The sequence below is a fragment of the Egretta garzetta genome, unplaced genomic scaffold (genome assembly GCF_000687185.1).
Source record: "Egretta garzetta isolate BGI_Z169 unplaced genomic scaffold, ASM68718v1 scaffold577, whole genome shotgun sequence".
NCBI classification, from domain to species: domain Eukaryota; kingdom Metazoa; phylum Chordata; class Aves; order Pelecaniformes; family Ardeidae; genus Egretta; species Egretta garzetta.
Window position 1 is genome coordinate 838764 of NW_009260138.1, and position 25645 is coordinate 864408.

The 25645-nt window shown below is 36.3% G+C and overlaps 1 protein-coding gene across 1 annotated transcript in view; it reads left to right on the forward strand.

The window, feature by feature from the left end:
• Window positions 1-682: 682 nt before the first annotated feature.
• Window positions 683-25645, forward strand: part of LOC104128831 (26S proteasome non-ATPase regulatory subunit 14) — a gene marked incomplete at its 3' end in the record, with an annotated part of 33020 nt that continues 8057 nt past the window's right edge. Inside the window, exons 1-6 of the mRNA XM_035897094.1 lie at window positions 683-766; window positions 3777-3828; window positions 18321-18392; window positions 18723-18842; window positions 19908-19978; window positions 20935-21085. Coding sequence (XP_035752987.1) covers window positions 3781-3828; window positions 18321-18392; window positions 18723-18842; window positions 19908-19978; window positions 20935-21085 — 462 coding nt within the window. The remainder of the gene's footprint in view (window positions 767-3776; window positions 3829-18320; window positions 18393-18722; window positions 18843-19907; window positions 19979-20934; window positions 21086-25645) is intronic.

Here is a 25645-nt window from a genome sequence, read left to right on the forward strand (position 1 = left end):
GAGCCAGATTAAGTTCTAGTTGGGCTTTAGCCATTCTAATTTTCTCCCTGCATAACCTCATGACATCCTTGTAGTCCTTCTGAGTGGCCTGCCCCTTCTTTCAAGGGTCATAAATTCTCCTTTTTTTCCTGAGTTCCAGCCAAAGCTCTCTGTTCAGCCAGGCTGGTCGTCTTCCCCACTGGGTCACCTTTTGGCATGTGGGGTTGGCCTGCTCCTGCACCTCTGCACCTCTAAGATTTCCTTCTTGAAGAATGTCCAGCCTTCCTGGACTCCTTTGCCCTTCAGGATTGCCTCCCAAGGGACTCTGTCAACTGGGCCCCTAAACAGGGCTGTCATATCACCCATAAGTCCTTCTCTGTTGGCAAACAACAGGTCCAGCGGGGTGCATTCCCGCTTTAAATTGCTTAAATGGGTTATTAAAATACTTTACTCTTCCATGTAATTTTGAGAAACTTGGAAATCTCTTTCAGCATTATGGATACTTGGGCAAGACATGATACGTACTGCTTCCAGGGATTATATGGTACAAGAAAAAAAAAAAGTGTTCTTTGAGTTATCCTTTAATGGTGCTTTGTCCTTTTGTAGGTCATCAATGTAACATTTCTTTTTACATGTGCTACTTGTGTCTAAATTTTACTGGTTTTCTGCCCTTCCCTTCTTTTCTGTTTCCTTCTATAGGAAAGAGACCTACTGGCATCATCTTCATAGTCAAAAAGTGAGAGCTGCTGCTGAGCTTGTTCTGCTATCACCTCTTGCTGAGCACCAGGTTGGAAATGCGTATTTGCTTTATTTGTAAATGCTGAAGTTATCTTAATTAAGGTCTAAACATTTTTCTCAAGCTATTTTAAGGTTTACAAAAGCATTGTTTTATAAACGGAATTTATGTCTGAAGTAATATTTGGGCACAGTGGATTAACAAAAATTTGATTTGGTCTTAATTTGGATCGCTAACCTAAATTCTTCAGATGTTTATATGTGTAAACAAATATGTTTAGGTCTAAATATACTATAACCTACTAAAACACCTCCAATTACAAATAAGAAAGTGAAGCATTAGTTGCCAAAATTCTAACCAGAGTCAAGCCATGGATATAGTGAAATAAGGTTTGTGGGGATTTTTTTCTCTGTGCTACTGCCTTCAGAATCTGAACATCTTCAATTCAGTGGCTAGTCTCTGATAGTTAGGTGGGAGATACTGCACCCCTCCAGTTCTGTAAGGCAATGAGATTTTGTTGTTCCAAAACGTGGAAAGTTATGCTGGTAAATAATCTGTTTGTGTAAATAATTAGTCTAATCCAGCTTTAATACAGCAAAATATGTTTCTATAAATGATGTACTATTCTGTTGGGTTAGAAACTGGAATAAATTCTGTAAATAAAATATTAATGAACTAGAAATAACTATTGCTTTTCACTTGCTGAAGTGAAATGTAAATAGGTGTAAGATTTGTTATTTGTTATTATTTCTTAAATGTACATAGGTAATACACCTCATCAGGTTGGGGAAATTGCTGTAGTTGTAGGACAGACCAGTTTTATGGTTACCAGTTGTAGAGACTAAGAGTTTCTTAAAATAAACGTGTAACCATGATTGATTAAAATCATAATTTTAGTACTTTAAATCTACTTCTCAGCTACTCTTCAGCCCTTGTTAGTGTCATGAAAGATGAATCATTGTGGGTTTCAATGGAGGAGTATCTACCACAGAGGGGTAAAATGAAGTGTAGTTGGCGTTAATTTGTACTCGTGACTGTTTTATTGAAGCCATTTACCATGTGCTTACATAATAGCTTTAAACAGCAACTTAACCTTTCCATGGAAATCCTACAACTTGATTTGGAATTTATTGAAGTTCAGGATAGGAAAGTACATACACTTTGTGTGCAGCTTTTGCCTGTAATAAAGAAGCTTGGTTTCAATGACTGTCTAAAAATAAAAGCATAACCGCTCACCCTTTAATGACTCCTTTTTAATTCATATAGTGCCAAGGTAGCTTTAAGAAAGTACTTATTGTTAGTTGAGGCTGCAGTTGTTGGGTTTGCATGTTCTACAAATCAAGAGAGTGAATCAAATGAAGCTAATAGCTTGCTGGTGCATTAAACTAGGAAAGTGAAATTAGCAAACAGAGTAAGTGTTATTGATCCATGTGTCTTAGATGATGTTGTTTGAAATGGGTGAAATTCCATACATGATTAAAGTAGGGGTTAGATAATCTTGTCTAGTGGTAGGTTCAAATGCTGTGTCCTTGTGTGTTAACAAGAAGCTTAAAATACTTGTTTTAACCTTAAACTGAAATAAAGCCTGTAAAAACGTTAGCAAATTTCAGAAGGAATAATGAGATGACATTCACCTTCAACATAAAGACTTTTATTATTTTTAATATACAAAGCAAATTTATTTTTCATTATAAGTTCAAACTTTTTTTGCATAATTAATTTTAAAAGAAGGTTCTTGAATTAGTATTGTTAATGCAGTCTGTTGAAATTATGTATGTAATTTTCTTATGTGTAAAGTAACATCCATTTGGAGGGTGGATGTGTTTTGGAAATACCATTACTTGCTCTTCTCAATTGCTCTTATATCACCTGAATAGGCTTTGTTGTGTTGTATTAAAGCTTGTGCAATTAAGATCACAGTTTCTGATGCTTTACTTTGTATCTTCTATTTCATAAATAAAAGAAGACAGTGAAATTTACTAATCCCTGTAAGCCTTGGAAGTGGCTTGATTTGCTGAAAGCAGCTGTTTAAAATGTAATATTCAGTAGTTTTTGGTTATTTTATCTCTGAGTTTTGTTGTATAAAGCTAAGAAGTTGAAAAAGCCAAGTAAGCAAGATAAAGGTCTGTTACAGCTGGGACAGAACCCTTACTTAGATATCCACAATTAAATAGTAGATTGCTTTTCAACCCTAGCAAGTGAATAAATTTTGATGTATTTTTTTTTTAAGTTGGGCACCTTAACAGTTATTATTCCTTCGGAAGTTGCAAGATGGAAAAGTTTGTGGGTTTTTTTGTTTTTTTTTTTTTTTTTTTTCGGAAGTTGCAAGATGGAAAAGTTTGTGTTTTTTTTTTTTGTTTTTTTTTTAAAGTAACAATTCAGTTGCATTGATTGGAGTAATCTTGCACTAAAGCAATGGCGCATGCAACGCTGGAAATGTATTAAATGACTGTACTGTCACTAGTGTTCTAACTATATACACATTAAATGTTTACTTTACAGTATTTCTTTTAGTATAATGAGTTCATTAAAAAAAGCTTTTGATGCTAATTCAGAGATCCATAATCTGCTCAGTGTCTTTCACATGTAGTTTTGATGATAACTGACAAGCTGTAAGTTAATTAGTGCAGAACTTACTAATGAGGATGCTAAAATCCTTACTTTCACATTTTTATTGAAGCTTTCTGAAACAAATCAGAGTAAACTTGATTGTATATCTAATAAGTTTTAGGCACTTCCTGGATGTAGGTGCTTTCTTAAGCAACAAAAATCCCCCAATTAACTGAATGATAGGAAAGTTTTGAAAAGTTTGACAAGAGAGCTCGTCTTCAGAAATGGGGATAACCCAAAACCAAAGCAATAAAACAAGGTCTGTTAATTAGCATGGAAGACAGCTTCTTGAATTAATATGTGGTGTTAATTAACAGGAAGTCTGATGTTGTGTTGTAATTACCACCAATATTTTTGACATACTGAGTGACTGAAGGTGAATTATATAGATAGCAATTTAGTAAACACTTCAGAGCTTGGGAACATTTTTCCTTTGTTTCTGCTTTTCTAGAAATATGGATAGACTTCTGCGACTTGGAGGAGGTATGCCTGGGCTGGGACAGGTTAGTATATAGCTTATCAATATCTTCTCTTTAATATTAATAAATTCTGGAATATTCCTTTTATTATATTTAAAAACAGCATCAAAAAAACAGAGCTCATAATAATAATCTCTGACTCTAGAGATGCTATATAAGTGTATGCAAATCATTGTTACAGCCTGACTGTTTTTTTTTTTTTGTCAGTATGAACTCTTATGTTGGCACTGAATTTACAGAATGTTTATAAACCTTTCATTTGGTGTCTGAACATTTTAAAGTTTGGCTTGAAAAGCATTGGAAACACAGAATAAAATTAAAAAATCAATTTCCAATAATACAGATTTTCAGAACATGAAGATTGTTCTAAACGGCTGAGCATACCAACTTGCTCCTTCATAAATGATATATTTTAGTCCTTGGATCACGTTGTGATGGGCACTATAAGATGCTGAAGTATATGTAAATTTCAGGAGGGAATTTGAGTTGAATTTATCACTTGGAGGTAGTTGTAGCCATCTATATGTGTGTTTTATTGTGTCTTCTCTTGTTTGCTGTTGTCCTCACTTCTGTAACTCTACTGACAGCAAGAAGGCCTCCCTGGCTGCTGTTCTGTTCCAGACCTACACACATTGTATGGCAGCTTCTACCACTAGAGCAAGTCCTAGTGCTTTTTTCCTTGGCCAACTAGTATTGCCAGCAGTCTTCAAAAATAAAACCAAGCTGATCTTGGTTACATTGTGCTGACTACTGTGGATACAGGGGAAAAAAACCCCAAAACAAACGGTTAGGTACTTTTTTGAGGCTTGTAGGAAGCATTATTTCCTTAAGGAAAGGGCTCCAGTGTAATTTCCTTTGTAGCTTTGGCTGGTTGCAGTAGCTGGCCTTTCTCTGCTCTCTGCATCTGCTTCCAGGGCTCTGTTCTAAATCGAGAATCCAGACTCTTTCTCTTCTGGAGGAATCAGTTCTGTTTGTTGTAGGCTTCATGGTGTGTGATGTATGAGTTTGCTTCTGGGATGATTGAAATTGCTAAACCCACAGCTTCTTTTGACAGGTGTAGTGCGTTTGTGTCCAGTATAACTGGTTTAATACTGAAGCATTTGGTGAAATATTCTAAGCTGATTTACAGGCTCTAGGTATTTTGCCAAATAAGCTGTAACTTTTGGTGCACAATTTTTTTCCTTTTTATAGCTAAAATTCTATTCACGCTCTCTTAGTGAATCTTCAAGCAGCCCTCAGTTATTTTTAGTTTCACTTTCTTAAACAGTTATTTCTCTTGTTCCTCTGAGCTGCCAGCCTGCTTCATGACTCTTCATTTTTTTAACATCTGCGCAGTCTAATCACTCAAGCTTTCACTTCTTAGTCCTCTCTGAACTTGACGCATATCAAAGCTGTTTTTCAAATTTACAGTTAACTCTATGCTGCTTTCTGAATTTCTCAGCTTTAACTTAAAGCTTGCTAGAAAATTGTGGCAGACAATAGAACATAACATTCAGAGGAAGCTCACTGAACTCTGGTGGCTCTGGCTTGCAAAGCTGCTCTGTGTTTGTTTAAATATGGAATTGTCTCTTAAATTAATTGATGAGTATGTGTTGGATTAAAAAAAAAAAGCGGAAAACTGAATTGTTCTTTATGCAAATTGCTGCTTGTACTGGGTAACTTGACCACTTTTGTAGTCTTTTGGTTTATTGAATCATCAGGAAGGATTTTCAAAAAGAAGGATTTTATGTCCTTAAAATACAGTGTTTCAATGGACCTTCAAAGGTCACTTCTGTTCAGAATATTGATTCATTGATAATTGAGATAGTCCAGAGTGAATCAGACGACTTTGAGGTGGAAGAGAGAAGTCAGGTATTTCTTGGGCATACTTTGTCCTGCTAGAAAGTAAACAAAGTTATTACCATTTGTTTGTGCTAGAGTGTTTTAAACAACTCTACAAAGCTTTTGGTTTTTCTTATTGCAGTGTCACATTTGTTCTGTCTTTGGAGGCTTTGCTTTTAAGGTTGAACATAGTAAAAACATCTGTTGAGTGAATCATTCTTGGTAACGTAAGAATCATCTGTGTGTATTGTCTTGCAGAAAGAAGCTTTTTCAGAGTAATTTTATAACACAATTTGGGGATTTTTTTTTTTCCTTTTAGCTAGGGGTTTGCTTAGCAAGAGGACTGCATCACATAACGTCTGCTAGCAGTCTGTTTGATTTGCTTCATAACTAATGTTCAAATAACAGCAAATGCCTGGTCAGCACAGTTCCTATTTCATCTCTGCCAAGGAATTCTTTCTCATTGACTTGCCTTAGCTTCTTCAATAGCAGGTACCTGGCTCTTTCCCCTTGACAAAACGGCCTCTTCTGATTATTATCTTGTTTGGATTTTTTTTCCCCTCCATTTCCAAACTCAAATGTTTTCCCAAGTGCTCTTTGGATTCATGTTTTTACAACTTTCTTTTCAAGTCTTTTGGTGTTTTGTATTCCACTTGACAACTGCTTTCAGTGAATTCACGGTTCTTTGCTTTTCTTACTACTTGCTCCTTCAGCATGCCATTGAGTGGCTGATTGGCCTTCAATGTTCAGTTGTCCAGAGGTGGTTGGTGCTAAATTCCATCAACCCTAAACCCATCTTCGTATTGCTAATAAACAAATCTTTAAGGAAGTGATCTTAGTGATATTTCAACAATAAACTTCCCCTCAAGTGACTTGTGGCTTAGAAATTTTGGGCCATTTCCTCTCTTTTAGTCTTAGATGGACAAAGGACTGTCTCCATGGGGCAGCAAGTGGACAAGAAAGGAGGGAAGAGCTTTTGGCATCACATAAGCCATCCACAGTATTTTCTGGCAGTGAACTTGGTCATTAACTTTGTGTTCTTTGTATGGGAAGGCACCCATGTTTAGTTTTGAACTTGATACCGTAAATAAAGACCTTCTTTGCAACACTGCTTCATGCAAAAATTTTGTGTCTTACGTGCCTGGTATTGCAGGCATTTGAATTTCTGCTGTCATGCTATACACATAAGAAGAAGTGATTGAAGCTTTTTAAAGGAGATGTAGGGGAACAGTTAGTTTGAAGGTGGTGTGATGTCCCAAATAAAATGCTTATTACATTCATTTCCCTTCTGTAGTTCATGGGAATTCAGATTTTGGCAATGCCTTTGTTTTCATTCTCTTGTATGGTCTCTTCTCTTCCTGCCCCTTGTCGTGTTGTTTGGTTTTTTTTTAGTTATCTTCCCTTTTCTGGTTCATTCTTTTCCATCCCTCCCTGTTCATCCCCCTGGAATACTGCCTATCACAGAATTTCACTAGTGATTTAATACTTCAGCTTGCATTGTACATTTGCTGCAGACAAATTAACAGGCTTTGTGGGGTACGTAAAAGCATTCTACTTATGTAGCAGGCAGGAATTCGGAGCAACACTCCTCTTCATTTTGTACGCTGAACTATTGTTTGCTAGTGAAATCAGTTCCACATATGCCTCTGTTAGGCAATTGTACTGGATGTCGTTGAAGAGTGTGAGCAAATTAAGTGCATTTTTAGCAGAGCTCTCTCTCCCCAATACTTTCAGAACAATAATCCAAGCTATCCAAGTTCTGGTCCATGCTAACACATCGTGTCTAATTTTCTGAATCCAGATGTGATAGAAAGCAGTGAAATAATTAATAACACTTTTAAAATGCTGTTGAAGTAATTTTTTATTACTTGATGGACTTTTGAAAATATTCATTTGCATTGCTCTGTTGGTGCAGACAACTGTTCTACTGCAATAAATGGAAAATAAAACTGATTCTGTATTTCTGAATTAACATATTTGATGGCAGAGGGGAAGGGAAAAAATCCAAATGGGAAGGTAGGGAGAGACAGAAAAATGACCTGTGTCATATAAGGAGTGTTTACACCTTGACTTGGAATATAGAAAATAGAAGTGCAGATAGCTATTTTATTTGAATAATGGACTTGCCAATTAGCCATCAAGTGCTTCCATCTGTGAAATAGTTGATCAGATGGGTTAGCTGGGATGTTTCCAGATTAGGGCATTGTAAATGGCACTTGAAAACTGTCACTTTGATTATGAGGTTTCAAGCACTGCACTGCTTGATGCTGTGGAACCTTTTTCCCTCATATTATCATGGGTTTTTAGAACATGCTGATCCCATTTAGTAAATCTATGGCACCGTGGGAACTTGGGAGACCTGCCACTGATCTAAAGTTCTGTTTCATCTGCTGATCTAGCCAGGATGATTATTAAAAAAGAGGACTACTGGCTCAGTATTCTGCAGGGCTTCAGAATAAGAGTTGATGGTCTGGCAGGCAAAGGAGGGTCAGGCTCAGTGTAGATCATTCCCAATTAACAATGAAATGCAAGTTTCCTTTAGTAACTTCATTAAGCTGATGTGTCTCTTGAAGTAAATTATGTGTTCTAGCTGGCTAATATGCATCCTAAGATTCCCTCTGTTTAAAAAAACTAAACAAACCAAACACAACAAAAAAAAATCAAGAACAAAAAACCTCAAAACAAACCCAAACACCCCACTCCTTTCCCTCCCCCAAAAAACCGCAACCCCCAAAACCCAACACCTTAACATCTCATTGAAAATTTTTTGGTTAATTGATTCTTGAAACAGGTTGGGGTTTAGTTTGAAGGGTGCAAATGTGTAGTCTTTCATGTAATGAAGTGCTTTTTCCTTTGGAAAGCTGTAGAGTGTTTTGGTATCTCTGTATCTGTTGCGTCTGCCTGACTTTTTCCTTCCTATGTCTCCTGGATGTATGTGCTTTATGTGGTTTGAATTGTGGTAATACACTATTGTCTGCTTCTCACATGTATTTGATGCTTCAGATACTCCTTTTAAGAATACTCTGCCAGGGGAATGAATCTGAATTATAGCTCTTAAAATTGAGCATAATTTCTGTGCTGTTGCTTCCAAGACGTTTTTCAGCAAAGTTCTCAATACTATTAGGAACGTTAGTATTTCTAGAATTCCAATGTACCTCCCAGTAGATAGATGATGTAAAATTTGGGTGGGTTATTCCAGTTCTACTTTTTTCCCCAGAAGCTATCAACCCATTTAAAGAGCAGAAAATTTTTCTCAGTGACAAACATTTTTCATCCATTAAAAACATGCAACATCAACTTCCATAAAAAGATGAAGAGACTTAATCGATTGCTTGTGTTATCTCCTGGAGAAAGTCTCAGTGTCAGTTTATATGTCCAAAATACATGATTTTGTTTTAAGGAGAAAAAAATCACCTTAGATACAGTAGTGCTGTTTTGCTTTCATTGACTGGGATGAGTATTTTACTGCATTGGTTAGTATTTTCGTACAGGGCTGTTCAACCGAAAGCTGCGTCTCAAATTCAGGGTACTGGTGTGGCCTGGATCTGCTCACACTGGAGATGGTGATAACTCCGTGGGTAGTGTAGGCTTATTTGAAAGTTGTTGGGGATTGCTAAAGGCTGGGTATAGTTTTCCTACATTTGAGACATGGTTGAGTGAGTGTAACGTGATTTTAGATCCAAAAGTGCTAATGGGAGAAGGAGAGAAACATGCTAGAATTGGAGGAGGAACAGTCATATGACTGTACTTCCAACACAGTGCGTACTTTGTGTTATAAAAGCTGCCTTAAAGTATGATGGGCTGCACTACAGTCATACTGTACATGTTAATCACAAACAAACATAAAACTAAAAATAACAAAGCTAGTGGGTTGTGCCTGAGCATTATCAGCTTCCTCTGATCTACTATTTTCTTATAAACTCTGGAGACCATTTTTAGCTGCCTCCTTTTGGCCTCAGATCTTAAACTTCCTTATGTCTAATAATTAGGCAATTAGCTTCTCTCTCCTCAATTTAATTGCCAGTGTGGTCCAGCCGACTTTCCCCAGAAGAGACAAAGGAGCTTGGACAAGGAAATGAGTGTAGCCATAATGAGAAGGAATGGGGGGAAAAAGACTAAACAAGAGCAGTTCTCTTTCTGCCTTTTGCATTACACCTGTTCACTTGTAGTGTTCCTTTCTGTAAGCAGGAAACAGCCCCCTTACAGTGATCGATGTAATTTATTTCTTCTAGAAATTGTTTCTTCTTTCTGAAATCCTCTGCCACTGAATATTAAGTTGCAGTGCTACTGTGCAGCACCTTTCTTCCAGCGGTGTAGAAGAATCCTCTCCAGTTTTTCCTGGAAGTTTGAAGTGTTCTTGTATTAACAGTAGCGTGGTTTTTTTGTTTTGTTTTTTACAAACAGCTAACCTTCCTATGTATTGCCACTGAGTCTCACAGTTCACCTGCTTGTGCCCAGAGGACCAGCTCTTCACAACAGAGAGCCTGTAGGCACACAGAACCCAGGGCATTCTTTTACATGCTGAGTATATCCCTTTCAGCTGCTATACTGCACGAAGTGTACTTTAGGGTAAGCTAAGACAGCACCCGCTGAGGGCCACCTTGCCTTCCTGGCAGAACTGTGCCTAGAATAAGGTAATTCAGAATCTCCATTAGACTTCTGGAGGCAAACAAAATCTACAAATGCTGACTCGTCATCTGCCTTGAGGCTCTCATTTCTAAATCCCAATACCTTCTATAATGGTGGTAGGAATAGATAACAGGTTAGTCCTAGTTTTATTCTGGAGTGAAACTGACCTTTGTATTTTCTGGATTTTCTTTTCCCAGTAGCCTGAGGTTGTCAAAATAGTTCTTTTCAAAAGCATGTACAACGTAACTGAAGATTTGTTTTGTGTCCCTGATCTTTATGGCTTTTTGCTAACCATAATGCTGTCACAGAATCGTGGAATGGTTTGGGTTGGACGGGACCTTCAAAAGCCATCTAGTCCAAATTGTCCTTATGCTTGATAATAAAGAATGTTAACTGCAGTGATGCAGCATACCTTCCTGTGCTTTTTTGCGTGTCTCAATGAATTTGTAGATTGTATGGGGTAAAGAGAAAGGAAACACTAGAACCAGGAAAGATTACACTTAAGCATCCATTTCATGCAACAGTTGTGTTGGGAACATTGCAGAAAGTCTTGACTATTGCAAATTGCTTCAAGGTCATATATGTAAGTAACTTTGTATCATGAATACATGTTAATATTGGGTAATATTTCTAATAAAAATCAGACTAAGTGGAATGACTTTCTGTAAAGTACATTGTGGTAAAATTAAGCTTATCTGACTTGAAGATAAATGCAACTAACATCATTTGATGCCAAATCTTGGTAAATATTTTTTTCCTTGGTAAGCTTTAAGCCTTGGTCTTCAAGAACATTTTCAATGGTAGTACTGGAAAACAAGAGTGCTATTTTTTGTAGAAGACCTTTTAAAATGTTGGCAATTTTTGGAAATTAGATGAGCAAAACGTGATATTCTACAGGTATATGGGAAATCCTACATGTGCCCACGTTGGTGGATTACTGTACCTTTTCCATGAAACTGTTAGTGCAAGAGAGATTACTGGTAGATGGATAGGATAGAAACATAAGCTAAGCGTTGGTGGCTTGCTTGCTTTCTTTTTTTCTTTAACTAAAATTCTGGCCAGATTCTCTGTGGAGTGTCCCAGTGAACTACAGATTATTTTTGTTTAAAGTTCTGCTTAATTTAAAAAAACAAAACCCACAGAAACAAAAAGCCCAAACAAACAGAAAAGGGAAGTAGTAAAGTTTTGGCTCTGCACTGAAGAGGTGTTTGCAGACTGGTGATCCCAACCCATTCAAGCAACTGCTCAAAGCTATACAAAGTTCTGTGTTTTGTAATTTTGGGTTTTGAAGAGGAGGGGAGATGGAGAACACTCTATATTTCAAGTTCATCTATATTATATTGGTGTTTATGGAGTTCTGTTCTGAATGTGGACCTGGATAAACTTTTTTTTCAGGAGACAGGATTTTTTATCTAGCCTTTTAAGGTCTTTTTGCAGATATTTTTAATTTAAAGTAGCGATTTATGCCATAATATTTCTGTAGTATCCCTACTCCATTTTGGAGTCTATGAGACTGTCTAGGAGACTAAACATATTACTACAATTTTTATTTCATCTGACATATGGTGTAACAAGACAATGTGATCCTTTCAGAAATCTAGGCTGTTTGTTGAGACTTATGTTATTTTGTGGTCTGTTATGTATGCTTGATTATAATTGGTATAAAAATGGGCCTAAACATACAAACTGTTTAGACATAATGCTAGCTTCAAATTATAATCCTGTTGATGTGGAACTAACTGTAAAATTGTGTGTGTACTAGCTAGAAAACGGCAATAAAATTTCAAATTGCTACCAATTAGTGTGTCATTCACAGTGCAAAGTAATATATTTTTCCCTTTTTATGAACTGTATTTTTTTTTCAATTTTTTTATGAACTGGATCATTTTCTCTGTCATGACTGATCATGTTAACTTCCTGTACTGCAGAAAATGCAATACATGGCTTCTGGGGCTCATCATGATAATGTTGCTAGAACCACTGAGATCCGGGAATATGGCTCACTCCCTTTGCCACTTCTGCTGATGGAATACAAGTTGGTATTTTCTGTAAGCGTATCGTCCCCGTACAGGAAAAATTGCTCCACAGTCACAATGTTGTTTTAGACTTAGCAATGTGTAAAAGCACTATGCTGATCTAAGAAATCTTTTATTCTTTATGTCGCTATATCATCAGGTTACACCACTTACTGACAAGGGGTAAGTAGAGAAGAGCAGCAGTACTCTGGTGAACTTCTAAGGTCTTTTTATTATCACTGATACCTCTGCCTCCTCTGTGTGCTTGCTCGAGTTTGTGTCCTCTCTACAGGTAGTATTCTGCAATGCTTTTCCCCCTCGTACCAAGCTGTACACCCACCATTGGATTTATCTCCACAAAACGGTAGTTTTAATCTTCGTTTAAGTGCCTGATCTTCCCACACATCCTTTAATATAATAAATTATTATTTTACAATGATTGTCATTGCATTTATACTCCAGTTGCCCTTCTTCTGCCCTACCTACATAATATATGTAACGATTATCTGAAATACTTGTTTTGGAGGAGGTAGAGAAGGGAAATGAAGAAAAAGTGAGTGTGTGGTGAATACTTTTTTAAATTCAAAAGTAATGCAAGTTTTTTCTGTCTTGTTTTTTTAGTTAATCTTTCTCAATTGTCTTTAGATATAACAGCTGAAAATATGTATTGAAAGGGTTAAGTCGGCATGAAAGAATTCATTTCCACTTTAATGACCTAGCCTTGCTGGGTTAGGACGATGGGGAACATGCTTCTGACTTGTACTCCTATTGCCAATTAACACCTCCTATAACAGGTTGCCTCAGCTAGTCATTGAAGCAGAGGCAGTAGAAATAGTTTACATGCAGCTTGTTTTTCACACTAGTTGTTTAATACTCACAAAATTAAACTATTAAAAGGTTCCTTCTTACCTTACTGGGAAAGAAATAAACACTATAGCGGTCAGTGTTTGCTTGTGTGTCCTATGTTCACGTTTAAATTGTTCCAATTGCAAAAATGGAAAAAAAAAAAAGTAGTAATGATTTTACACAGAACTATGTGGTTTGGTGCAGTAAAGCGAAGATTTTTCTCTACAGCGCCTTTTTTCATTACAGTTGCCCCTGCAAAACCGAGTTTCTTTGTTGAAACATCTATGATGTATTTCAAAATCATCTTTTGTGCCATTAGTGTGACACCAGAGCAGTGTTTAAGATCCATATAAACAATAGAAAGTGTCTCCATTTGTGGAATATTTCTCAGTTGCTTGTGTAATTAATCAAGTCCACTTTCTGTACCTATTTGAATAAATGTAAAATAGTACAAATAAAGAGCAGTGCTCTAAAATGACACTTTAGTTCACATTTAATCAGCAGGTATTTTAATAACATAATAAAATTGGCTAAATAATTGATACCAGTTCACACTAAGAGAAAGGTGGAGTAATATACCTAAAAGTGTTAACAAATTTGCTAAAAGGCCTGAGTAGATAACACTTCAAGGCGTTAGTTTTTATCCTGTTAGAATGGCAAATGCCTTTAACACTTCGTCAACAAGGGCTGCCCAACTAAAGGGCTGCTTTTTATATTGGATCATCTCTTTAACTGTTTGAAACAAAAATAGTATCATGCATAATTTCATATGACAAGGTAATCTTCTGTTCATAACTGGAACATGATTATTTTTCCATTACAAGTCTTAGTTAAAAAATTAAGCAAAAATCAAACGTATTTTAATAGAGGTAACTTAATTTTACCAATTATTATTGAAATTGGGACTCTGCCATTCCAAACAAAAGCAAAGCCAGAGTTTGGTTGGGTTTTACGCGATGGCTGGCCATCAGGCAGCTCATGTCACTGACTGACAGCACATGTATTTGATACAGAAGAAACGTTGATTTTCAGTAAGTAGCACAATAACAGTATTTTTAGAACAGTTTTTGAATTTTAATAATTACTGTAGCCAGCTTATACAGGAATGCTTGGGAAAAAGAATGTTCAATATTCCTTGCCGTTTCCAAATCCCATTTTTCTCCAGTTCCCCAAGAGATTGTCCGTAAAGCTGTGGGCAGGCAGAATGAAGGCAGCGTTGGCTGTTTTGCAGCGCGGTGGACAGTCTTCCAAACCTCTGTGCAGTGGGAGAACTGTCTGACCTTCTTTGAGTACCATAATGTAACCAAAAATACCAGCAGATCTTTTGCATTTCAGATACAAATGCTTGCTTGTTTGGGTTTCTGACACCAGTTAATTTAATTTGGTACTCTGCTTTATAAGGATGATGCTCCTTTGTGAAAGTTGGCAGGCAGTGAAGTTTATGAACAGTGATAATAGCACATGCTGCGGAGGGTCAGTGTAAAATATTTTGCCTCCATGTAGAGATTAGCTAATAAAGTCTTTTTTCCTCTTTGCTTCATGAAAGAAATGCATAAACTTCTGTGAAAGACTAGCAGAAACAGGCCAGAGAGATCCCAAAACATGTAACCCGTAGCTAGCTCCCACATACTGTGTGACTACCATGCAGAAGCTGCGGCTGCCACGCTAGGGCTGTGTTAGATTATCAGCCATTTATGGGAAAGGAAGTGGTCAGAGGTGGAAAGAAATCGGTTCCAGTTTCCAAATGCCTGTTTTTTTTCAAATGGCATTGTCTAAAGCCAAGTAAACTTCTTGGAAGACCCAAGATCTATTTCTGTTGGTTTTATCTGTTAAATCTGATAAATGTTCTAAATTAAGAATCTGATGAACTTCCGGTTTATAATTTTCTGTAGAAAGACAAGTGTGTGCCTGTAGTATTTTCTGTGCCAATGTATCTTTGGTAGAAAAATAATGTGAAACTAAACCTGTTGCGAAGGTACATTCAGGACAGGCTTTGACCTATGGATCCTTTCCCCCTCAAAATTCCTGAGTTGGTACATCAGAATAATTTCAGAACTCTCTTGAGCAGTTCATTCAAATCTATATTCAAAACAATGGAAGGAATATTAACATGAAGATGAATACACATAATTTATACAGTGCAATGAGTTGTTTCCTTTTCTCGTAATTTAGCTAGGAATTACAATCTAGAAGGAGAACAGAGCAGCAGACTGAAAGGAGATAGTGAGGTTTTCACAAAAGAAGTGTCTGTGACCAAGGAAATACTTAGTACGTGCTGTATTTTATAAGTAGACTGAGAATTAATAAACCTACATTATATTTGCATTGTATACAACCATTAACTAATTCTTAAGAGTTCAGGTAAATCAAGGTAAACAAGCATTTGAAAGGTGCAAGGAGTATAGAGATAATAAAAGGAGGAAAGATTAAGAGTGAGTACAGTATGGCAACACCTTGCTGTAGTTCCTACCTTTGCTTAAACTAAAGGTAATTTAGTTGCCTTGTTACAGAAACAAAATGTAATAATGTTTGTCTCCTCTGTAAGTGTTGAATCTACTGACTGATTTTAAATAGATTTTAAAATGGGAAAAGTTATGAAAAATAATTAAACTCTTACAAGTTGTGAACGCAAGTGTCTACATAGGGGACAGAGATGTGATTAATGCCTCAGCTGTGGAAGGGTGTCAGGGTGAGCTGCCGTCTTAACAGGCATTAGAGATTCCATATAGGAATCCCCATATTCAGGAGCCATAGTCTGTGGAATAAACTTCAGTTCAAGCTCCTGATTTTTTAGAAGCTAGTCTCAATCCAGCATTAACATTCCAGAAATCACAGAACTACTTATGATAGTTTCGGGGAAATTTTTTTCATGCTATTTTTTTATTTTAAACACACTGAATGGTGCAATGGGATGCTTGCTTACAGTGAAATGTTAAACAAAATCTGGGACAAATATAGAATATGTATGGTGATGACAGCATGGATGGCTCTTCCTAAAGCAGAAGGTTACTGTGTTTGTACTTTTACCCTCACTTCAGACTCTTTCTAGTGTAGAACTGGTAGAAAATTGGAAGAGAGCTTTATGTATGAAGAATGGGGTTGTTATTAAACTAATAAGCCTTTTTTAATTAAAACTCAACTCATCTCCGCTTTATTCTTAGTGGCGATTAAGTGGAAATATGAGTCTTTGTGCTTTCCAAAGTATTAAGACTTCTAAGTGAAAAGAAGATCAGTTAGAATAGACTTAAAGCGGGAGAGATACAGTTAAGAAGGTAGAATTACATGTTTATGGAGAAAAAACTCGTAGTAACAGCATCAGAAAATGATTGGGCATTTGAAGCATTATCAGTCAAACAATTTAGTTGTAAATTTGGAATAAGTGATTCAGGTGCTCTGTGCATCTTGGCCTGTGAAATGTTCTGAAGAACTGCTCGTAGAGTTTTTCATTGTAAGCATTAGCGGAACACTTCTCCTCTGGAGCATCTCGCTGTTGGGCTTTGGCTAGTCAGGGAAATACTTGATGAAGAGGTGAAATTGAATAAAAATGGACCTTTGGCGAGAGTATTATAGAAGGTGAAAAGTTAAACCTGCTGGAAGATTGCTGATGGAAAGGCCAAAGTGACAGAAGAATTAGCAGTGAGTAGTAAGAAATGAGGGAGAACAAATATCAGGTGGTGATGGTCAGCAGTATCAAGTTGGAAATAAAGGTTTGAAGGTGTTAGGAAGCAGTTGTGGTTGACACAGATCCATGCATGTATGTGAGTTTCAAAATACAAAGATTGGATTCAAAATGTAAAGATTGGATCTGGAGCTAATAGAGAAGGAATTCATTGACATTGGGAAAAAAAAAACCTACTGAATTTTCTTACTGTCTTCAAAGCATTCTGAAGACTAGATGATGTTTTTCTGTGTGGGTCAAAGTATGCAGGAAGGACAGTTGCTATTCAACTCTAATATGCTGATGACCTAAGTTCCTGGCTTTATCTTCAGGAGGTGATGGCTTGTGTCAATCGCTATGTCTTCTGGTTGGTGTCATGTGGTCGCGTCTTGTACTGAATTTTTCCACTTTAAGTGAAAAATCAAGAATTTACTCAAGGTTTTTATTTTCTTGCCAAATTTTGCTTCTAAGTGGGGAATCAAAGCTCTAAATCTACAAAATGCTTGCGTAAAGGCACCATTTTTTTCCTCCTTTAACTTAATGGGGAATATCTTTTTTTTCTTTTACTGTACTCCATAGCTGCTTTCTTGCCCTTCTAAGTTTACATCACTTCGTGTGGAAGTAACCTTTTGTCTTGTCAGTGGAAATTTGTTGTGCCCAATTTGGTAATAAAGTAATGAATGTACTGTTAATTGGCTGTAATGAGGAACACTGATACAGAATACTGTATATAAGAGCAGTATGTGTCTTGCTCCTCGAGAAAGGGACGTTTAAACTGCTGCCTCCTGTGTTTTTCATTTTCAACAGTACACAGAACCTGTTTCAACCGATCATTCACACCTGGGACAGTTGTGCTAATTTTTGAATAACTACTCATAAGGCAAAGAGCAAAGTATTTTGTTCACAGCTTTTCCACCTAGGGATCGGAGGTCCATTTTTTCTCTCACTGTACCGGTGTATCTGCAAAGTACTCCCATAGCCTTTATCTGCAAGTCCTCTTCAGCTGAAAGCTGATGAAGCAAAGGGAAATTGCTGTTTGTGTTGGTGCCAGTTAATCATGCTAGCCCAGCAGCATTTACATTCACACCACTGTAAGAAACACATAGTTAATTGGCGAACTGGCCGTATTTTACAGCTGACGAAGGTTAGCATTGCAGCAAGGCTGACTAATGGAAACTTAGCTGACTCTTAGCCTGTTTGTCTTGTACCAGGTTTGTACCCAGCGCAATACTTGCCAGTTTTTTATCTGACTGATTCTGATAAGATTGCTCTTTAGATTGGTATTGTTTTGGGGTGGGGGAGACAGGGGTTGATTGCTAAGTGACTCGTATTACAAAATAGGTTAGTGAAGGAAGGTGTGTAAAGAAGTGTTTGGGGGTTGGGTGTGCTTTTTTTTTTTTGTTTTGTCTGTAAGAACTGCATCTACATTGAAGTCACAGTTATATATACATTTTTCTGCAGGTTTTGTGATATGGAAAACAAAAGAAAATTTTTAGAAACTGCAGAATAACAATGGTGGAGAAAATAATTATTTATTCTTTCCATAGGGGCCACCAACAGATGCTCCTGCAGTCGATACAGCGGAACAGGTTTATATCTCCTCCCTTGCACTGCTGAAAGTAAGTATTCTGTGCGTACTGCATCTGTGTATAGCGCTGGAGATGGAGCACCTGGCACTTATCCAGAGTTTATGGACTTGTGGCTCCTTAGATGCTGGTCAGATGAATTGTTAAAATAAATTAATACTGTTTGGAACACTCAGAGTAAGAAATTCATTTTAATTACTTCTCTTTTGTTGGCTTCGTTTTTACTATTTTACAGTTCCTTACAGTTTCCAAAAGTGCTACAAGTTGCAGATTATCTTTAGATCAACAAAGGCTGAAAGAACTATCCTAAGTCAAACTTGAACATCCTGTTAAACATACGGTGTCGTTTGGTCTTAATTCCAGATGTTGAAGCATGGCCGTGCTGGCGTCCCTATGGAAGTTATGGGTCTGATGCTTGGGGAATTTGTTGATGATTACACTGTGAGAGTGATTGATGTTTTTGCAATGCCACAGTCAGGAACGGTGAGTTCTTTGCAGCTAGACCTTGATAATTTTGTTTGCTTGTTTGCTTTTCCCTTATGGTAAATATTTCTTAAAAGCTTTTCCTGCTTTAGCTCATTCATGCAATCTTAAGGTATAACCTACTAGGTATAATTCAAACATGTCTAATGGATTTAAGGGTTTCAGTAAAAATATTAGTTAAAACAGGTTTTGGTTTTTTTGTTTGTTTTTTTTTTTTTTTTAGCAAACACTAGTATGTAAGTCTGTATATCAATATGTGGAGAAGTTCTTTACGTATGTAAAATATATTGGTATAACATCACTTACAAGATCTATAAATTGATAACTTTAAGAACTCATAGGCTGTGAGCCAGGGGAAGGATTCAAAATGTAAAAGGTTTGATTAGAAGTGTGTCATGCCCTTAATTGTGATGGTGGTATAGATATGCTTGAAACTTGCTGTCTTTGACAGGTCTTACAGTGGCATGTCTCTTAAATGATATTTTTCTGATATGAAAAAAATGATGTATTTTAATTTTGAGTAAGAATATCCGTGTTATGAAGAGATTTTAAAGAGATGGTGAGCCAATGGGAATTTATCATGCTTTTTTTTGTGTAACTTGAATGAAATATTGTTATTCAAAGAACACTTTTTTTGAATTCTTTTGTCCTTTGTTTATTCTATGCATGTGCATAGTATAAGTAGAATCTGCAATATTTGATATTTATCTTGAATAAAACCTGTAGAGCTAGCTGAACTTGTGAGAAACAACAGGCCAGAATGTGCAGAACAAAAAGAGGAGGAAAAGATTAATTCTTATGCCTATTTAATCATGTTTACTCATAGTAGAGATGACTTAAATAGCACTTCAAAATTTTAGTTCAGCATTTTAAAAAACACATTGAAACACATTTATTAAAATTGTATTTTACATTTAAGGGTGTTCTCTCAAGTAGTTCTAAAGTAGTCGGGTTGCCCTTTTAAACAGATGCTTATGAATGGTATTTCAATTTTTGTTTGTGGGAAGTAACAAGTTAAAAGACAGTATTGCTTTATGTACGATTTTTGTCTGTCTTCCGCATCAGGGTGTCAGTGTGGAGGCAGTTGATCCTGTATTTCAAGCAAAAATGTTGGATATGCTGAAACAGACGGGAAGGTAAGTCACCCTAAAGAGGGCTGACAGGAACAAGTACTCCCTGCAGCTGGCTTTCCTCAAAGTTAGTGATCTAGGGGCTATTAATAACGTTTAAAAAGAAATAAGTGGCCCAGAAATCAGGTGAGTAGCACAGCATGTAATTCAGTCCACCTCATGCATTTCATTTGTCAGGAGGTTGTCACTCATGTTAAACCTACAGCTTTGACTATTGCACAGAAAGATTAGAATGCTGCTCAATTTAGTATAGGCAGATACTAGACAGTACCTGCTTAAAAGATTGATTTTTTAAAAAAAATTTCTTTTAATTAAGATTAAAAAAATTACGAAGTTGTAGCTTGCTTATGAGCAATTTCAATGAAAAGAAAGGGAAAATAATTTTGTAAAAGATCCTAGTATTTAAACAACTTTTTATTTCACTCCTACCTCTCAACAGTTGTCGTCTGCTTGCTCAAATTCTTTTACTGTGGGAAAAACTTCAAAATTAATGTTAGCAAAAGGCTCAGCAGCTGAACAGAACAGTGCAAATTGCTTTTTGACTGAGTTCCTAGTTCTACTGCTGGTTTAATTGATATTTAATCCTTTCCCACCGTCGGTTCCCGTTGTCCATGTCTGAAATGGACTTTCTGCCGTGAAAATTCAACCCTTGACGCCAAGGAGTTAAAGAGTAGATATTTACTCAAGTGCTGAAAGGGTAAAAACTGGTTCAGGGAAGGTGTGGTAACAGGGTGAAAAACTGAAAGCATGATCTACCACTGCTAATGTGCATCCCTTAATGATAGCCCTCTTTTGTCACATTTATTCATGTCCATGTTTTCACCATACTATGGTGAGTAATTTAAATATTTCTAATGGTGTTTTTTTCACAGCTCATCCTAATTTATGCCCTGATACATTACTATTTCTTCTTGTGTTACGTGGTTTTATTTTTAAGAATCTCAATGTCCGCTTTGTTTCAGACCTGAGATGGTAGTTGGTTGGTATCATAGTCACCCTGGCTTTGGCTGTTGGTTGTCTGGTGTAGATATCAATACTCAGCAGAGCTTTGAAGCCTTATCAGAAAGAGCTGTTGCTGTGGTGGTGGATCCCATTCAGAGTGTAAAAGGAAAGGTATAGTAGGCTTGCTTTTTTTTTTTTTTTTTAAGGCACTTTGGTAAGATTTAATATAGAAGCACTGTAAATATGTGTAAGTTCTTGATTTTTTTGGAGGCCCATTCTGCATTACAAAATAAAAATAAAAATAAATTTCTCATTGTAAATTAAAAGCTCATTTATAGTTTATTCTGCATCTTACGTTAGTAATCCTTAAACGGGGTGGAAGTCTTTGATATTGCCAGTACACATAACCAATCATAATCCTCCCTTAATATTTTGCTATTCAGGTGTCACTCAACATGCTTGCAACTAATAATCCAAGTATGCATTGTTTTGGTTATTACATTTTAGCCACAAAATCTAAGATCAATTACTAACAGATTGGAATAGATTCAGCCCCTTAACATGGGCACTAAGAAGGCATTGATTTACAGGCGTTGCATATGATGGCTTTTAGTATCATTTCTATTCCAAATGTTTTGAGCAATAAAACTTTACAGAAGACTTAGTATCAAGCATTTGAGTTTGAGAAGCATGCAGATAAATGATTAAGTATGTTAAATGATTATGAAAAGAGATTAACTTGCAAAGCATATTGGGTTATAGTTGTCCTTTGTTGAAATCTCTTTTGTTCTTGTTTAGTTCTCTTTTTATTTCTTTCTAGCCCCATATGCCATTTTCCTATTTCCTGCCTCATGACAGCAGGGAGCAGCTCTATTATCACCTTCACAGAGCTGTCTGCAAATGTGAGAGGCAATTCGATTTTGCTCAACCACAGGGAGAGTGGATTAGAAAAACTACAGAACGTACAGAAATTGGCTAGGTGGTTTACTGCTTTAAAATACTGCTGAGGTGTTTTGTTTGAGCATGCACTCCCATTGTATTGTAGAATAATTATTGAAATGCGTCATGGTATATATGGATGATATTAATGTAAATTTATAAATATTTTAAAAGTAAGTGGTCATCTTCTGTAAAGCTGTAGTATCATATTTCCTGTGAGACAGATCATATTAAAGCTACCAAACAATTTCAGTAAGAGTTCCCTTAATTTCATAATAGAATATTCTGAAGCTGCAATTGCATTTTCAGTTGGGGTTTTTTTAATTCTGATTTTTATAGGAAATTTGTTTATGTAACAAGCAATTGAAAAATTAATAGCTTCTGGTTGTTTGGAAGCTATTAGACATCTGAATCCATTTTGCTCCCTTTTAAATTGCATAAAGAATAGAAGAAAATTTAGGTAGTTTTTGTGGAAAAAAAAAAAGATGCAGTAGAATATTTAATTACTCTTGACTTATTTTTTCTAGAACTTTTTCCTTTTGCTTTTTCTTATTTTCCCACTCCAATAGAAATCTTGAAATAGGATTTTTTTTATTTTGTCAAAATATAATTTTCAGGACTATACTAGTAATTAATTTAGACCTCACTAGCTATTAAATCCGTTAAGGAGAAAAGCCTCCCAGTAAGTCACACTAGTGTTACACCACACATGGTCACTAAGTGCTGGGTTTTTTGGGGGGTTTTGTAAATGATTTTTTTGCCACTCTTGTTTGACACAGATGTCATCTTTGAGGGTCTTTGTTCTCTTCAGGAAAATAATCTTTGGCACATTTATTTTGAATGTGAATAAATTTTTGTCCATCTAAACATCTCTGCAACTTTTGTCCATCTAAATATTTCTCAGTTACAGCTTTTCTTATGGCATTGCTACCAGTACTTGAGATCACTGGAAGTCTTGTAATATTTGTTTTTCATACACGTCTAGCTGCTACAGTCAGATTAAATTACATCCTCAGGTTTCACATTAAAAAAAAGTTTACATCTGTCATGTTTCTGGTAAGTGCATCCTTAGAAGCTTAGAAATAGAATCCCCCAAACTATGAATAATTCTAATTAATTTCTTGATTTTGGAAGTGAGATAGGGCTATGGAATGCGTATGACGCTTATGATCCTGGTTGGCAAGATCACTTATATTAAAATGTATTTTGATTTTAGACAAACCGAGAGAAGAACAGATATATTGGAGCCCAAGGGGATTTCTTAGGTCAGGTTTGACTGCTTCAGGTGTATGGCTGCCTCAGTATGGCCGCCAGTGCCTCTTCGTATGTTAGGCAACTTGAGCTAAGCCTGTTTCAGGGAGGTACCTGCTTTTTCTCAGCACCAGTGAAAGAACTGCTTGCGGAGGTAATTTTGCTGGTGTAGTAGCCACTATACTGGTCGGCTTTTGCTCATGTATGTAGCTATGTGAGTCCAAGATCATTACTCATTATACCTTTCACTAGCATAACTGTCTGGCAAAAAATTATAGTGAACATGTGGCATAGAAGATTTTAATATGGTGTGTTTTGACTGAGATTAGATATATTTAAAAACAAAGTCCAAAATAACACATTGGCTAATTTTAAACCTGCCTCAGGGCAGGTCTGTGCCCATATAAATTGCTGTGGCTTATAGGCAGCGCAGCAGTCGTGGCTGTGCCGGTGAAGAATAACCGGGGTAGAGGTTATTTTCACGTGTCAGGAAGTTGAAGTGAATTCTGATGAGGAGCCTCAGGTTCACCTTGACTAGCTAAAGCATTAAAAAGCAGTTTGCCCTGTCACTGGTAGAAAGCGAAAACTTGTTAACTTCTTTGTTAGCTGTCCTCGTCTGGATACACGTGTTCCAAACACCTACTAGGACAGGGCTGTCTGATTGCAATTTAAAAATAAGAATGCATATAGTTCTCATCAATTTAAAAAAAAACCCCAAAAAGTAATTTTATGTCTTCTTAAAGCCAATGAGCAAAAATAAGAAGTCATAGAAAATACTCATAGAAAAATAAAACCCTCGTATAGATCTGTGGATTAAATGCCAACTGCTTTAGTGACCATTTTAGGACTGGGGTATTATCACATGAGTATAGTAGGACACACGAAGGACAAGTAATTCTAAATACTGATCTTATTTACATACATATTCTTGCCCACACAGTATGCTTTTTCATGGCTGTGTACCATATATTGCAGTTTTTGGGTTAATAACGTTCTAGCTGTCTGTAAAATAAATTCACAGCAGGTCAGTGAATTTTAACTGAAGGTCAATGTTATCAGAACCCAGAGACACAAAGCTTTATGTTTTGGCTTTTTTAAATTTTTTTCACAATCGATTTCTATGAATGAAGTCAAAGTAAACATGCTGAAATATGGCCAGTGGGGCAACCTTGCTAGCTGTTGCTTCATCTTGTACTTACTAATAAACCTTTCTTTTACCCCCTCCAGTTTTCCAGTCTGTGCAATGGATGTTGTAACACACATTTAGTATATTACACAGAAGCAGTAATTTCATTAAAGATCTGGAATAAAGCTAAATATTGACATTTCATATTTATTTCCAACATACATTTTGAAATGTCTGTACAGAGAACTATATACCTTTGCCAAATGTTAAAAATAATTTTTTTTTTTGGGCCTTAACTTAGCAGCTGTTCCTCACCTCTTAAGGAAAATATAACTACACTAAACCCACTGTAACACAGTATCTTTAACTCCACAAGCATTAACTTACTGTGTTGCACTCATATATGTTAAATTAAGAAAAAAGTGGTGTTTTCTTCTTTGAACTGTTTTAAACTTTAAATCTTTATTGTAAAAACATCACCATTTAAAATGGTTTGTTTTTCTGAGGCAGCTCACTGGCTTCCCTTGATTTATAATTGTTGACGTAAGGATGAGTAAAATACCCCAAATTGTCAGAAGTCCGTTATGTACATCTGAGAAGCTTGTTGGCGCTTGTAGTGTTTAGTAAGACATGTAGCAAAAGCTCTTATTCATACAGCAAAATTTCATGTCCGTTTACCATAATTTTTCCTAGCAAGGTATTGTCAGAAGCATTTGCAGGAAGATCTGTTGGTTTATGGCAAACCCCTTTTTTTAATTGTTTGCTGAGGAAAAGATTTGTCTTTGTGATAACTTTTTATAAATTCTACTTTGCATGTTAATCACATATAAAACCAAATATGCTGTGCATCTTAATCCTGTGCTTAAACCAGATCCTGCCACTTTCATAAAAGAGGCTTTTGCTATGGTATTTTATCCTTATCTTAATCTCATTCAGAGGGTACAAGGAGAAAAAAACCATGTACATATGGGTAGCCAGGTAAATCAAAATAGTTCCACTTGTAAACGCTCTCAGGAGATCATCTAGTCCAACTTTGTGCAGAGCACAGTGTCGACGTTGAGTCCAGGCCACCTCACTTAGTGTTTTGTCCACTTTAGTCTTGAGATGCAGCAGCCTCATGGGGATACCTGTTCCCGTACTTTATTATTCTTGCAGGTTTTTTTTTTCCCTTGCGTACAGTCAGCAGCTCCCCATTTCAGTTTATTACTACTATCTTTTGCCACATACATCATTGAAGAACCTTGTTCTGTGGTCTGAGTAACCTCTTCTGGAATTGGAAGGGTTGATACTTCAAAGAGTACCCAGAATATGGGTTGTAGTCTAAAACCATTTTGTTCAAGCAATTTCTTTTCAGTGGAAGTGGTAAATTGCTTTCTTTTATTCAATTTATGAGATCTTTAGAATTTTATTCTAAA